The following is a 12,682-nucleotide window of genomic DNA, read 5'->3' as shown; positions in this document are numbered from 1 at the left end:
TTCAGATAAACCAGGTATATCTGGCTTACACAAGAGGAAAGGGAGGGAAGGAGGAAGAGAGAGACAGAGAAAGATATCCACTCTACTGATGGCTGTCTATGTGATAAAATTAAGAGGCTTTCATATCTGTAGCCCAAATGAGGTAAAACTTGGCATGGGAAAAGGGACATAGGGACATGATAATGTTCCTAAAAGCTTTGTGGTCTTTAGGAGAAAGGTGCCAAGGTAGGAAAAATAACTGATAACGACATCTGGCTGCCCACCCAAAGGAAGGAACTTTCTCTTGCCAGGGCTCTAATTTATACACAAGGTTCTTGATCCCAATGTAGACCTTCACCTTTCTAGAGATATGGAGAGAATGGAAAATGGAGATGGGCTTGAGGGAGGTGAGAGAGGGAACTAGATCATGTGGAGTTCGAAGATTCTTTAAAGGTCACTAGTTCAATTACCAGGGGATAAAACCAAACCAAATCAAACTCACTGCCATCAAGTAAATTCCGACTCATAGCAACCCCCATTGAGTTTCTAAGGCAGCAAATCTTTACAGAAATGGATTGTCCCATCTTCCTTCTGCAGAGTGGCTGGTGGGTTTAAACCACCAACATTCTGGTTAGTAGGCCTTAGGCACTGCACCAGAGCTCCAGGAGATAGTGGTTATAAACTCATCATCACCATCATCATCATCATTGCGCTACAACTGACTGAGCCAAGTAGCATACTAGGTGTTTTACATATATTATTCCTAGTCCTCCCAACAACCCTGCAGCTTGTGTGCAGAGGAGAAAGCTGAGGTTTAAAGAGAACAGGTAGCAGGTCCACTATTAGAAAGTCAGTAAGGGGGTGAAATAGGATTTTCACCCAGGTCTGAGTTCCCCCTTATCTGACCTTTGATAATATCCCTCCACAACATTTCTGCCTGATGATTTCAATCCACCTAGCGCCTGAATACGTCCAAGGACATGGTGTTCCTTATATCTCAGCACAGTTCATCTTTGGACTACTAAAATCTTCTCTTTTTTACTCATGCCAAATCTACTTCATGGTAGAGTTCACATACTGGTCTGAAGGTCTTAGTTCTATCCTTTGGGACTCCATAGGACATGTCAAATTTCTTTTCAAACTGACAGATATTTGAATATCTGCACAGAGCTCCAGGAATCTTCAGGTCCTCAGGCCAAAATGTCTGGGTTCCTTTCAGCACTCTTTAATTTCTTCTCTAAAAAGTAGGTTGAGAGGCACCCATTTTAAAGCCTTTGAGATCAATGTTCATAAGCAATATCCACACATCTCACCGAATACTGGGATGTTATTCTTAATTTCACTAAAGACTCTGTTGTGTTTATGCATCTACAGGTACAGACATCAATCCATAACCATTATTCATCCACTGTGCTAAAGAGGAGAAGAGATTAGAGTAATTAAATCTCAGGGCTAGAGGGGAACCCTCTTCTGATGTTTCCAAGATAAGGCTTGCCTGGAGACTGAAATGAGTTGTGCGCTATCAACTTGGCCGCTTATTTAGAAATGCTAGCCAAGGGGCCCACAGCCTTGGGTCCTGGATTACAACATTTGGGTGGAAAATGGAACTTTAGAATCACACAGAAACAACACAAATGAATCCCTGAACCTTGTGCAATTGATAGAGACGGAGCTTGCCAGCTTTTGCACTCAGGAGGTGGGAATCTTACCCTGCAGCACCTTGGTCTGGGACCTTGAGGAAATCCAGGCTCTCTGGTGTCTGGGACACTCGGTCTGAGCCAGTGGACTGCTGTCGAGGCAAGGGTGGGCGGACCATAGAGGTGTACAGGCTTTTCTGATTGGAGCTCTGATTTCCAGGGCCATGAGGGTGTGGCACAAACTGATTTTTGATGACTCCATTCTGATGGTACCCTGGGGATAGGAAGAGAGAAAACAAAGGCTATTTTTTTTTTTAATTGTGATTTGGGTGAAAGTTTTCTTAATTTCACTAAAGACTCTGTTGTGTTTATGCATCTACAGGTACAGACATCAATCCATAACCATTCAAATTCATCTTCCATACAGTTCACATACACTTTGTCTCATGACATTGACTACAATTTCCCACAATGCAACAACTTCCTCCCCATAGTTACCTCTTCCCTGTGTCCTTTCCTCCCATGCACTCCTGCCCCGAGCTGTCTCCCCGTGCATACATAGCCCTTCTATTCTCACATGATTGATCTCTCCAAGGTAGGTGGCCAAAATAGCCTCAGGCCATGAAGTACCTGTGTGACCCTGAACTCATAATCTTTCTAAGTGACAGTTCTTCATCAATAAACTGAGGCAGTTGGACCTTCGATCCAAGGCAGAGTCCCTTCGATCAGCACTTCTCAGACTCATAGTGGTGAAGGACCAGTCTGAGTTTTGTTTTTTTGCTTGTTTGTTTAATCTGTAATCTATCACAAGCTATACTTTTGTAAAATATAATAAAAATGAATTGCTAGAAAAATGGAACTTTAAAAACAGACCAAATAAAAGCCAAAATGTCTTATTATTCAATTCAATAGACATAAAATGTGTCTGTCAAACTGCTATGAAAGTTTCTAAGTACTCACCCTCTGTTTCTGAATGCATCTCATTGCATGTTCAGCTCACTTACATTGTTTGGCTGGATGCCACAGGTTGTTGTTGTTGTTGTTATGTGCCATCGAGTCGGCCCCAACTCATAGCGACCCCTCCTTGGGTTTCCGAGGCAGTATCACTACGGAAGTAGGATTGCCCAACCTTCCTTCTGAGGAGTGGCTGGTGGGTTTGAACTGCCAGCCTTCTGGTTAGCAGTCAAGTGCTTTAGCCACTATGCTACCAAGCTCCTGGATGCCACAGGAGTGGGTTCAATTACAGAATGGTGGTTAGGGGCCATAGTTTCAGGGGTTTCACCAGGCTCTATTAGACCAGCAAACCTGGTCCTCCCCCCCATTTTTTTATGATTTTGAGTTTTGTTCCACATTGTTCTCCGACTCCATCTAGGATCTCCTACATAGATCTCCCTCTGAGTGACTGACAAGTGGTAGTGGGCGCCATCTAGTTCTTCTGGTCTCACAGTTGTATAGGCTGAGGATCATATGATGTACCAGTCCCTTGGACTAATCATTTCCATGCATCTTTGGTTTTCTTCATTCTTCTTTGTTCTGGGCAAGGAAAGACCTATCATTGTTATCTAGATGGCTGCTTGCAAGGTTTTGAGATCCCAGTTGCTATTCATCAATGTAGAATGTGGAACAATGTTTTTGTGTAATATGTTATGCCAATTGAGCTTGATGTCCCCTGAGACTATGGTCCCAAGGCCACAGGTCCAACTACTCACTCTGTCTGGGTAGTTGGCTGTGACCAAGAAGTGACTACAACCTTGTCCCTTGTCAGGTCTGCTATATACCTAGGAATTCTTGCAGAACATACAAATACACTTATAGAAACATTGTCTGCCAACCCTATACATGGTCATGAGCATACTCCCCCCTGCATAGACATACCTGATCATTCAGCCTGAAAGGTTACATTTTCTGATCCTTGCTTAGAAGGCCCTCCAAAGTTCTTCCATTACTAACCATGTGACTCAGGAAAAACTACTTAACTTAGGCCTTAGTTTCCCATGAAAAATTAAGAGGATTATAGTTCATATATTGTGAAAATGAGAGCTAATACATCATAAAATGCCAGCAAGTGCCTGGGACACAAGAGACACTCAGCAGATGCTTGCTGAATTTTGACAACAGAACCACCAGATGTTCAGGTTTTCCAAGCCCACAGTCAAGAAAAGGTAAGCTTGCTGCTAGTTGGCAGGCAAATTCATGGCAGAAAAACTATGAGGTTATTACTCAAAAGGGCTGGCAGGCAGCTGTTTCAACAGTTGGACATTCACTTCCAGTGTGGTCAGCCTTGTATTCTGTGCAGGAGCCTGTTGTGTGGGGTAGAAAGAGTACTTCTCATAGACAGGGGAAACGTGCCCCCTGATTAGATCAATCTGGATGGAGCAAACTCTCCCACTCATACAATGGTTCCTAAACAAGATCACATTAGCTGGTAAATAATGGATGATAGTGATAGGTTCTAAACCATAGGCCTTGATCAAAAGGGGTACTATCAATCCATGCTATGCATGAAGACATCCTTATAGCTTTTCTCATTGATAGCTCTGGACTGGAGAAGGAAAATAAGACTCCCCAAGAAGTGCTTTGTGGACCTCACTATAAGACCTCTTCCAATCAAGTTAAGAGAGGAACTCTTTGGTACTAGTGTGACGAACCTTAGGTTATAAGAGGAATAAGGAGTCCTATTCTGGCTGGGGCTCTGGTAGCTGTGTTGACCTTGACAGATATCTGACCTTTCAGAGTACAGCTTCTTCACTAAAGAAATGAGGAGACTGGTCCAGAATCCTTTGGTCACTTCCACCTTGGATGTGTATTTTTTTTCTCTCTTTAAATCCTTATGATACAGAAGTAGATTTTTTAGATTCTACTTTGAGCTACAGTTCTCTAGAGAGGGTGTTTTGACCAGGGTACAAAAATCTCTGTCATTCCCTCTCACAGGCTAGGCTTGGCCTAGTCATTTGTGGCAAACAGCTTCCCTCTTCATCTTACTCTACTTCCCCTAGTCCCAGCAGGTAAGGTTTGGGAGGGTCTCTCCACAGAGCACATTTAAGATCCAAGGTACCAGTGTGGTTTCTGAGGCAGGGGAGGGCAGTGAGATTCATTTTTACGGAGAAGAGATGGCACCTGCAGCCAAGGATGGCAGCTAGAGAGAGGCATGGCAAAGCAGAACATCCTCCAGGAGGTGATACTCAGTGTGGGGTCCTCTCTCCTCGTCTGCCATGAGATGCTTTCAGAAACAGAGGGTGAGTACTTAGCAACTTTCATAGCAGTTTGACAGAGACACAGTTTAGGTCTATTGAATCGAATAATAAGACATTTTGGCTTTTATTTTGTCTGTTTTTAATGTTCCACTCTTTTAGCAATTCATTTTTATTACATTTTACAAAAGTATGGCTTGTGATAGATTACAGATTAAACAAACAAACAAAAAAACAAAACTCAGCCTGGTCCTTCACCACTATGAGTTTGAGAAGTGCTGATCGAAGGGACTCTGGTCCAACTGCCTCAGTTTATTGATGAAGAACTGTCATTTAGAGAGATTATGAGTTCAAGGTCATACAGGTACTTCATGGCCTGAGGCTACTTTGGCCAACCTACCCGAGCAAAATAAGCTGTCCAAGGGGTTCCAGCCAGCCAACCAGAATCCTACACCAGGAGCCGGTGCATAAGCAGGTTAGACAACATTTCTTTGCTTTTCTTAGGTTTTTTGAGCTTATATACAATTTCAAGGACAGGAGAAGGTGGAGGAGAGACAACTGAGGTGAGTTAGGATGAGGGACTCCAAAAGAGATGATAATTCTTCCTCATTCCTTGGCCCCAGAGTCAGCACTGTAACCACAACCGTGAGATTCCAGACTGAGAGTCTAAAGAAATGTGTTTTACTGCTTATCTTGGACACTGCTTTGAATAGGATTCTATCATCTAGGATGAATTAAGCGTGGCCCCAAGATGACCCTCTCAGACATGGTATCCTAAACTTATTAACATCAAACATTTTGGAAACAGTTTTTTATTAACTGAATTTTGTGAGTGATAAGAAAAATAAATAAAAACCTTTGTGAAGTTTTTTTCATGCTCTCCAAACATGAAGCAATTTTTTTTTTTTTACAAAGCATATTTTTAAGAGCACAAAGTCTTACATTTATTCAGGTTTGGATGTGATTGATCTACATGTTATATTTTTATTATTTTAAAAAATTAGAAATACTAAACATAAAATTCAAAACCAGCTTTTGTATCAATTCCGTAATTCTCTGAAATACTTTCACTTTATGGAGATCTCCTGTAATCTAGCTGACCTGACTAAGAATGAAATAAAATTTCTCTGTTTGTACATGCTGAACGAGTTACAAGCTAATGTAGTGGTATTTGGCTGGAGGTGGGTGGTAGTAGGGTTATACCTGACAAAGTCTTGTTTCCATAAAGGAAGCATCCTACATCTTAAAAGCTGACAACATTCCAGTCATGATGAACAAGAAACTCCTTTCTCTGTTACTGATGTATGAAGTCTTTCCTGAGGGAGTAATATCACTAGGTAATGGACTCCAGATTGTTGATTCAGCTGTGACTCAGTCCCACTAACTCTTACTTTTCCTGAATTTTGGGGTCACAGGTAGGGTGGTGCTAGTAAGAACACATCTGACACGGAAATGGCCCTTGCCTGATTAATACGTGTGCATTTATTTGCTAACAGGTTTGTATTTTGCAAGCTCTGTGTCCCAGATTTAGCAGCCTGGCCTAAGGCACTTGTTCAGCTTACCTGGGGGAGGAGGAGCAACTCTCATTGGGTAGTTGGCATTTTGAATTCCACTGGAATAACCTCTATTTTGGGTGGTGTTCCTTCGGGTAGGACCTGAAAAAAGAAAAAACCCATAGGACAAAGTTAAAATCAGTGTTACTAGTTGGCTTTCTGGCTCCTGATAGTTCTTTGATTATAAAAACTTTCTGAGAAGTTTAGAATGCAGGTCTCAGTTGGATTCACAGAAGATTGGTTGCAGTGGACATGGGATAATTTGAGGGAAATACTGTGCTGAAAGCTACTGGGTAGAGGTGAAGGGGTGGTGAAGGCTGGAGGATATGTTTACAGAGGGCCATTTTTGAAATGTGAGGACAGTGGCTTCCCAAAGAGCTATTAATAATGTCTTACAAAAGTGTTTCTATTTTTGTAGACTTTCAAAAAAGAAAAATAGAGCATTATTAGGTTTGTGTTTATGATCTGCATTTTGCATAGAAGCCAAACTGCCCATCAGTCACTGGCAGAAAGCGTATTTTGGCACTAACTGCATTATCTGCCTAGAGCCTTCCATGTAAGAATCTATGATCTATAGTTTTCCAATCAAACACAGTGATCACAAATGTCGAAGCAGATGTGCACCCCTGACACAAACATGAAGGAGCTGGAAAACAGGCTAGGGCTAAACGATCGTGGGCCAGAGTTAGGGCTGGGACGGCTGGGCTACAGTTAGCCAGCTGAGATGTCAGCAGAGATATCAGAGTTGGAAGGGGAACAATAAATAAGCCCCGTATGGGTAGAGTTAGACCAGTTGGAAGTGGGGTGTGGAGGGAACTGCTTACAAAGAGAAGAGCTTAAGAACAGACATGGGTAAGAAGTGACAAGATAAGTGTAGCACAAAGCACAAGAGCTGGCCTCAGGGTTATGGGAAAGGATGCTGGGAGAACTGACCACGCAGGCCCTGGTGAGTGGCCTGGTGAGGAATTCCTTCTTGGGACCTAGAGCCAACACCCTAGCCCTTAAGGATGTAATAAAGCACTGTATTAGACCATTCTCTCCTCTGGGGCTACTAACATATTAGCACACGTCCTGCTGCGTATTCGTACTCCTTCTTTGCCCTGCTCTGGGCATTGGGGTCTGAGGCTGGCAGCCTGTTCTGCTTTTCAGCTGTTGTGGCTAATGGGAGGCACTGACAGGAGACTAGAGTGCTGGAGGGAAAAGGTGAGGGTGTTTACTCCGTCTGCTCCTTCCCTGCTGAGCCTGGCAGTTGCTGCATCCTTCCGCTCAATTATTTCTTCCCTCTGTCCCTTCAAACTTGGGGCTAATAATGGTTTCTCCCTAGTCCTTGTCCCTGGGCCCCACTTTGTTCCCTTAACCCTGCTCATACTACTGTAAACAACCCTCTTATTTAAGTCTCTTGAAAAATTTCAAGGAGTTCTGGCGTAGCAGTTGTTAAAGTATTTAGCTGCTAACCAAAAGGCTGGTAGTTTGAACCTACCAGCTGCTTCATAGGAGAAAGATGAGGCAGTCTGCTTCCGTAAAGATTTACAGTGTTAGAAACTTTATGGGGGCAGTTCTACTCTGTCCTATGAGGTTGCTATGAGTTGGAATTGAGTCGGTGGCAGTGGGTCAAAAACTTCAGCTAAATGTGCTGTTTCTTGTAAGGCCCATACACAGACACACACAAACAATTTCCAAGTGGCTACACACATATCAAGGTATAATAGTATATATCTATATTGTATCAAGGAGCATGGGTGGCACAGTGGTTAAGTGTTTGGTTGCTAGCTGAAAGGTTGATGGTTGAATCCATCAGCCACTCCATGGGAGAAAGATGTGGCAGTGTGCTTCTGTGAAGATTTTATCCTTGGAAACCCTACAGGCAGATCTGTTTTGTCCTATAGGATCACTATGAGTCAATAGTAACAGGTTTGGTTTTGGCTTGGTATCATATTAATTAATTGTACTGTATTAATATGTCATAGTATATGACACTGCGTATGTTAATTTGATAAAGCCCTATTTTATAGATAGCAGAGTCTTCACTGATCATACATACAGGATAAATTTTACAAAGATATCTATATTATATGAATACAAAGTATATATAATTATAATGTGCATTACAAATATAATTTTATAAATATCGATTACTAATAGAACAGGAATCAAAAAGGCTAGTGAAGGAGTTAGACTGGGGTTTGGGATAGTGGCAGAGGGTGTGGGGTGGGGAAGATCTAATGAAGCACTCTAAAGTAAAGGTGGGAAATCTCAGATTCGATTCACACGAACATCGTGAAACCATGTAAAGAGATGGCAACATGGCAAATGCCTTTAAAATTGGTAGAGAGGATGATGTTTGCATTGTTGACAAGATCCAAGTAGAAAGGGCTAGGAAATTTGAATGTAACAAACTTTAAACTTTGATTTGTTTTAAACAGTTAATATTATAATGCCATGTATATTATATATAGGTACTCAACCATTCCACTCATTTTCTCTGAGATTGGTTTAGTTACAACTGATCCATTTTGAAAAAAAATCCCAGCCACAAGCAGCAGCAGGCCTTGTACATATCATCAGCATTTGGTAAGAGGAGAATTGAGCAACAGAGCAGGAGGAGGCAGGGCCAGGCAGGAGAGCCCAGAAGCTGCCCAAGTGTCCTGGCACTGGTGGAGGGTAAGGGGGTTCAGGGGGCACTTACGGGAGTTCTTGGGCAGCCCGGGTCCAATGCTGACCTGCAGCACTTTGTTGCTGGGCTTGAGGATGGCCTGGTCGCCGAAGCCTTGGTGGAACTGCACTTGCCGGGAGCCTCCTGCACTCCAGGGACCCCAGTTTTCCTTTTTCAGCTTCAGTTCAAGCCTGGACAAGCACATTTGTTGGAGTGAACAAGATCGAATGAACCAATGAGAAAATGCTGCTCAGAGGCCTTAGCATGGAGGTTTGCTGCTGGGCAAACCTGGTGCAAAAATGAGGCAACACTGGAGAATTTGAACGAGGCAAAGCACCCTAAGGATGGGCAGAGCATCCCAGGACATGGCTTGGCTACAGGATGAGACTGCTGGGCCATGGGAAGAAACATGTGGGGCCCAGCATGTGTGAGAAACTAGTTCCATCAAAGATGTCAATGTCACTCCATCGTGACTTGTGCACAGGTGGTTTCAGGTAGGACTGCCCAGGGGATAGAAGGAAGGGAATGATTTCCAGGTCAGACCTGCTGTGCTGTGTTTTTGTGCCTCTCTTTGTTTTTCTCCGAGTCTGTGTTTGAGTATGTGGAGGACTGACACAAGATAGTTAAAGACTCCTTAGCATAAAATATAGTTGCTAATTAATTAAGTTCTATTCCTCCACCATCATCCCTGAACCCAGGGAAGAAAGACAAACAATAGAAACCAAAAACCCAAATAAGAGGAAAGTTTACCCACAATTCCAAAACTCCCAGCCAGTTTTCATTTTTCCACATTGCCCATATGCTTTGCTGTTGTTGTCGTTTGTGCCATCAGTCATTCCAACACTTAGTGACCCTTTATGACAGAGTAGAACTGCCCAATAGGGTTGCCTAGGCTGAACTCTTTATGCTAGGTCTTTTCTCCCAGAGCCACTGATGGGTTTGTACAGCTGACCTTCCGGCTACCAGCCAAAGGCTTAACCATTTCACCACCAGGGCTCCTTCCCAAATACCTATATAATGCAATTCCATATTTTTAAACTTATACTTTCTCATGTTGTAAGACAGAAAAGATAACTTTAAGTAACTGCATATTATTCTATCAAGTGTCTATACATATATTTCCTTATTCCTTCATCATAAATACCCAGAAACAAATAATGGTACTTGGTATCAAATGGCCACATGGCTCTTAGAAAAACTGTAATGCGTTCATATAGCCACCACTAACTATTTCACTGCAACCACAGCAGCATTAGTTATTGTAAGTTTCCTTTCTTGCAGACTAAGGCTTTCTCTATGCCTCATTCCTGTGAGTAGGGAGAGACGGACAATACCCAATTTCACAGACAGGGACATTTAAGAAAAGCTACATAGCTTTTACTCATCAAATATGAGATTAGAAGCTCAACAGCAGTTCTACTCTGTCCTATAGGGTCACTATGAATCAGAATCGACTTGATGGCATTGATTTTAGGTTTGGTTATCACATTTTGTTCTAATTATTACAGAAAGAATGACTATAAAATCCGATGCTCTCTTAAAGATTAAAAATGTATAAAAATGTCTGGTCTATAAGACCATGTTGCCAAAAAAATAAAAAAATGAAGGTAAGCTGACTGACAAGACATTGGCCATCATCAGCCAAGTTCCCAAATGCACCATCAACAGATTGTCTTATGCACTGACTTCGCCCCCCATCATTTTCTTCTGCTTCCAACATGACTCTAATCTTGAAACTCTCGGAAATATAAGACTTTTATTAGTGATGTACAAAATCTGTCTTTCCCTGCCTCACTTTGGTGACCTCTGTGTCAATGACAAAATGCAGCATTCTATGAAGTCATTAGTTCACAAAAATGCAAAAGTGAGCTTTTCAAAGTCTGTGATAACTATGTGGATGTTCCACTGGGGGACCCCACTTGAGCCAGGCAGACCCCAGATGCCTTTAGTTTTATTCAGAAGGTTAGGCCTCAGATCTCCACTTACGTATTGCTGAATTTCAGAGGTAGTTGCTTCTGGGTTTTTTCCTCATAACGCTTTGCTAAGAGGCTTAAGAATTCAGTTTTGAAGATGGATTCAAGCAAACTGTCATACTCTTGCTCATGGAGAATAAAAAGGTCATCCTGCAGAGTACTGTAAAGAGATAGGACAGAGTCAAAGAAAGTCGAAATAAATTTCTATTTATTCTGCTATTTCTCATACATTTTTAATCTTTAAAGACAGTATCAGGGTTTATAGTCATCCTTTCTGTAATAATTAGAACAAAATGTGACAACCAAACCAGAAATCATTGCCTTTGAGTCGATTCCAAGTCATAGTGATCCTATAGGACAGAGTAGAACTGCTCCACAGGGTTTCCAAGGCTGTAATCTTCATGGAGCAGATTGCATCATCTTTTTCCCACAGAGTGGCTGGAAGGTTCAAACTCTGTTAGCAGCTGAGTGCTTAACCATTGCACCACCGGGGCTCCTTAATCATGATAGTAGTCAGTTACATGAGATAGGTACAGGAACTCTGGTAGCATAGTGCCTAAGGCACTTGACTGCTAACCAGAAGGCTGGCAGTTCAAACCCACCAGCCACTCCACGGAAGGAAGATGGGGCAATCTACTTCCGTAGTGATACTGCCTCAGAAACTCAAGGAGGGGTCGCTATGAGTCAAGTCCAACTTGATGGCACATAACAACAACAACAACATAAGATAGAATTGCTGAAATCTGTTTTCTAAAGTTCACAGCCTACCAAAAGCATCATTAAAATAATTCTACATGATTTTTAAAACCAGAAATTTAAAGAATATTTTGTATGAAAAAAAGAATGCATTTTCAAATCCAATCTCTGTGTTCTTAAGATCACAAAATTATCAGAAATTAAACTCAAAATCCAGAATGTCAAAAACAGAAAGTGACTGAAAAGGAAAATTCTCAAGTAAGGTTCTAGTTAATAGAATTTATGATATGGTTGTAGCTATTGAGATCAATCCTAATTGGAAGAATTGTAAGGTTGATTATCAAAAGGGAAGCCCTTCAAATGCATTTATTAAGAGCCTGTTGCCATATCATGTTCTGCTTCTATCTCATGCCAGGAGCTACTAGCAAGCAAGGACAAAGCACACGTCAACACCTTCATGCTAGTGCATTTTATGGGACAAGAAAAGAATACCCTTTGTAGGAAATGCATATTTAGATAGGGTGGGCTGTGGAAAAACCCAGCATGGAGGAGGGAGAATGTATGGAGCTGGAGGGAAGAGGGAAGAGAGAGGCAAGACCAAGCCTGTCCTGGGGCATTGCTTTGTGGTAGACGGAGCGACATTAGACACAGTTCTATCTCCAGGCCTAGCTAGACTTGTGGAAGGCTACAACACATGTATAATTGAGAGTTGTACTCCTTAGCTCAGTTGGATGAGGCAACCACTCCAAAGGCTTCATTTTATATAAGTTTACAATTACCTGCAATACCACTGTCAAATGGCCAAGACAAGCCTTGAAAGAGTGATATTTATTAAGGGCTTTATAGGTATTAAAAATAAATCTGAAGATGGCGGACTAGGCAGAAGGGACTGCACAGATGCTCTTCAACAAAGAAAAGGGAAACCAATTAACACAGACACAGAAGATAATCTTGGACCCCTGAGCCTTGAAGGGAAGGATACAAAAGTGAACTAAACCCC

The 12,682-nt window shown here is 42.0% G+C and overlaps 1 protein-coding gene across 1 annotated transcript in view; it reads right to left on the bottom strand.

Moving 5' to 3' along the window:
• Positions 1-12,682, bottom strand: part of MYO1E (myosin IE) — a 158,906-nt gene that overhangs the window by 17,136 nt on the left and 129,088 nt on the right. The window contains exons 23-26 of the mRNA XM_042783283.1: positions 11,000-11,146; positions 9,047-9,204; positions 6,370-6,462; positions 1,689-1,890 (exon numbers count right to left, since the gene is read on the bottom strand). Of these exons, the coding sequence (XP_042639217.1) occupies positions 1,689-1,890; positions 6,370-6,462; positions 9,047-9,204; positions 11,000-11,146 (600 nt within the window). The remainder of the gene's footprint in view (positions 1-1,688; positions 1,891-6,369; positions 6,463-9,046; positions 9,205-10,999; positions 11,147-12,682) is intronic.

This window comes from Orycteropus afer, unplaced genomic scaffold, assembly GCF_000298275.1.
Source record: "Orycteropus afer afer isolate SDZICR_OR568_19922 unplaced genomic scaffold, OryAfe1.0 scaffold00015, whole genome shotgun sequence".
In the NCBI taxonomy this organism is placed as follows: Eukaryota; Metazoa; Chordata; class Mammalia; order Tubulidentata; family Orycteropodidae; genus Orycteropus; species Orycteropus afer.
The sequence above is the reverse complement of the archived record's forward strand: the minus strand, read 5'-3'. Positions and strand labels throughout refer to the sequence as shown.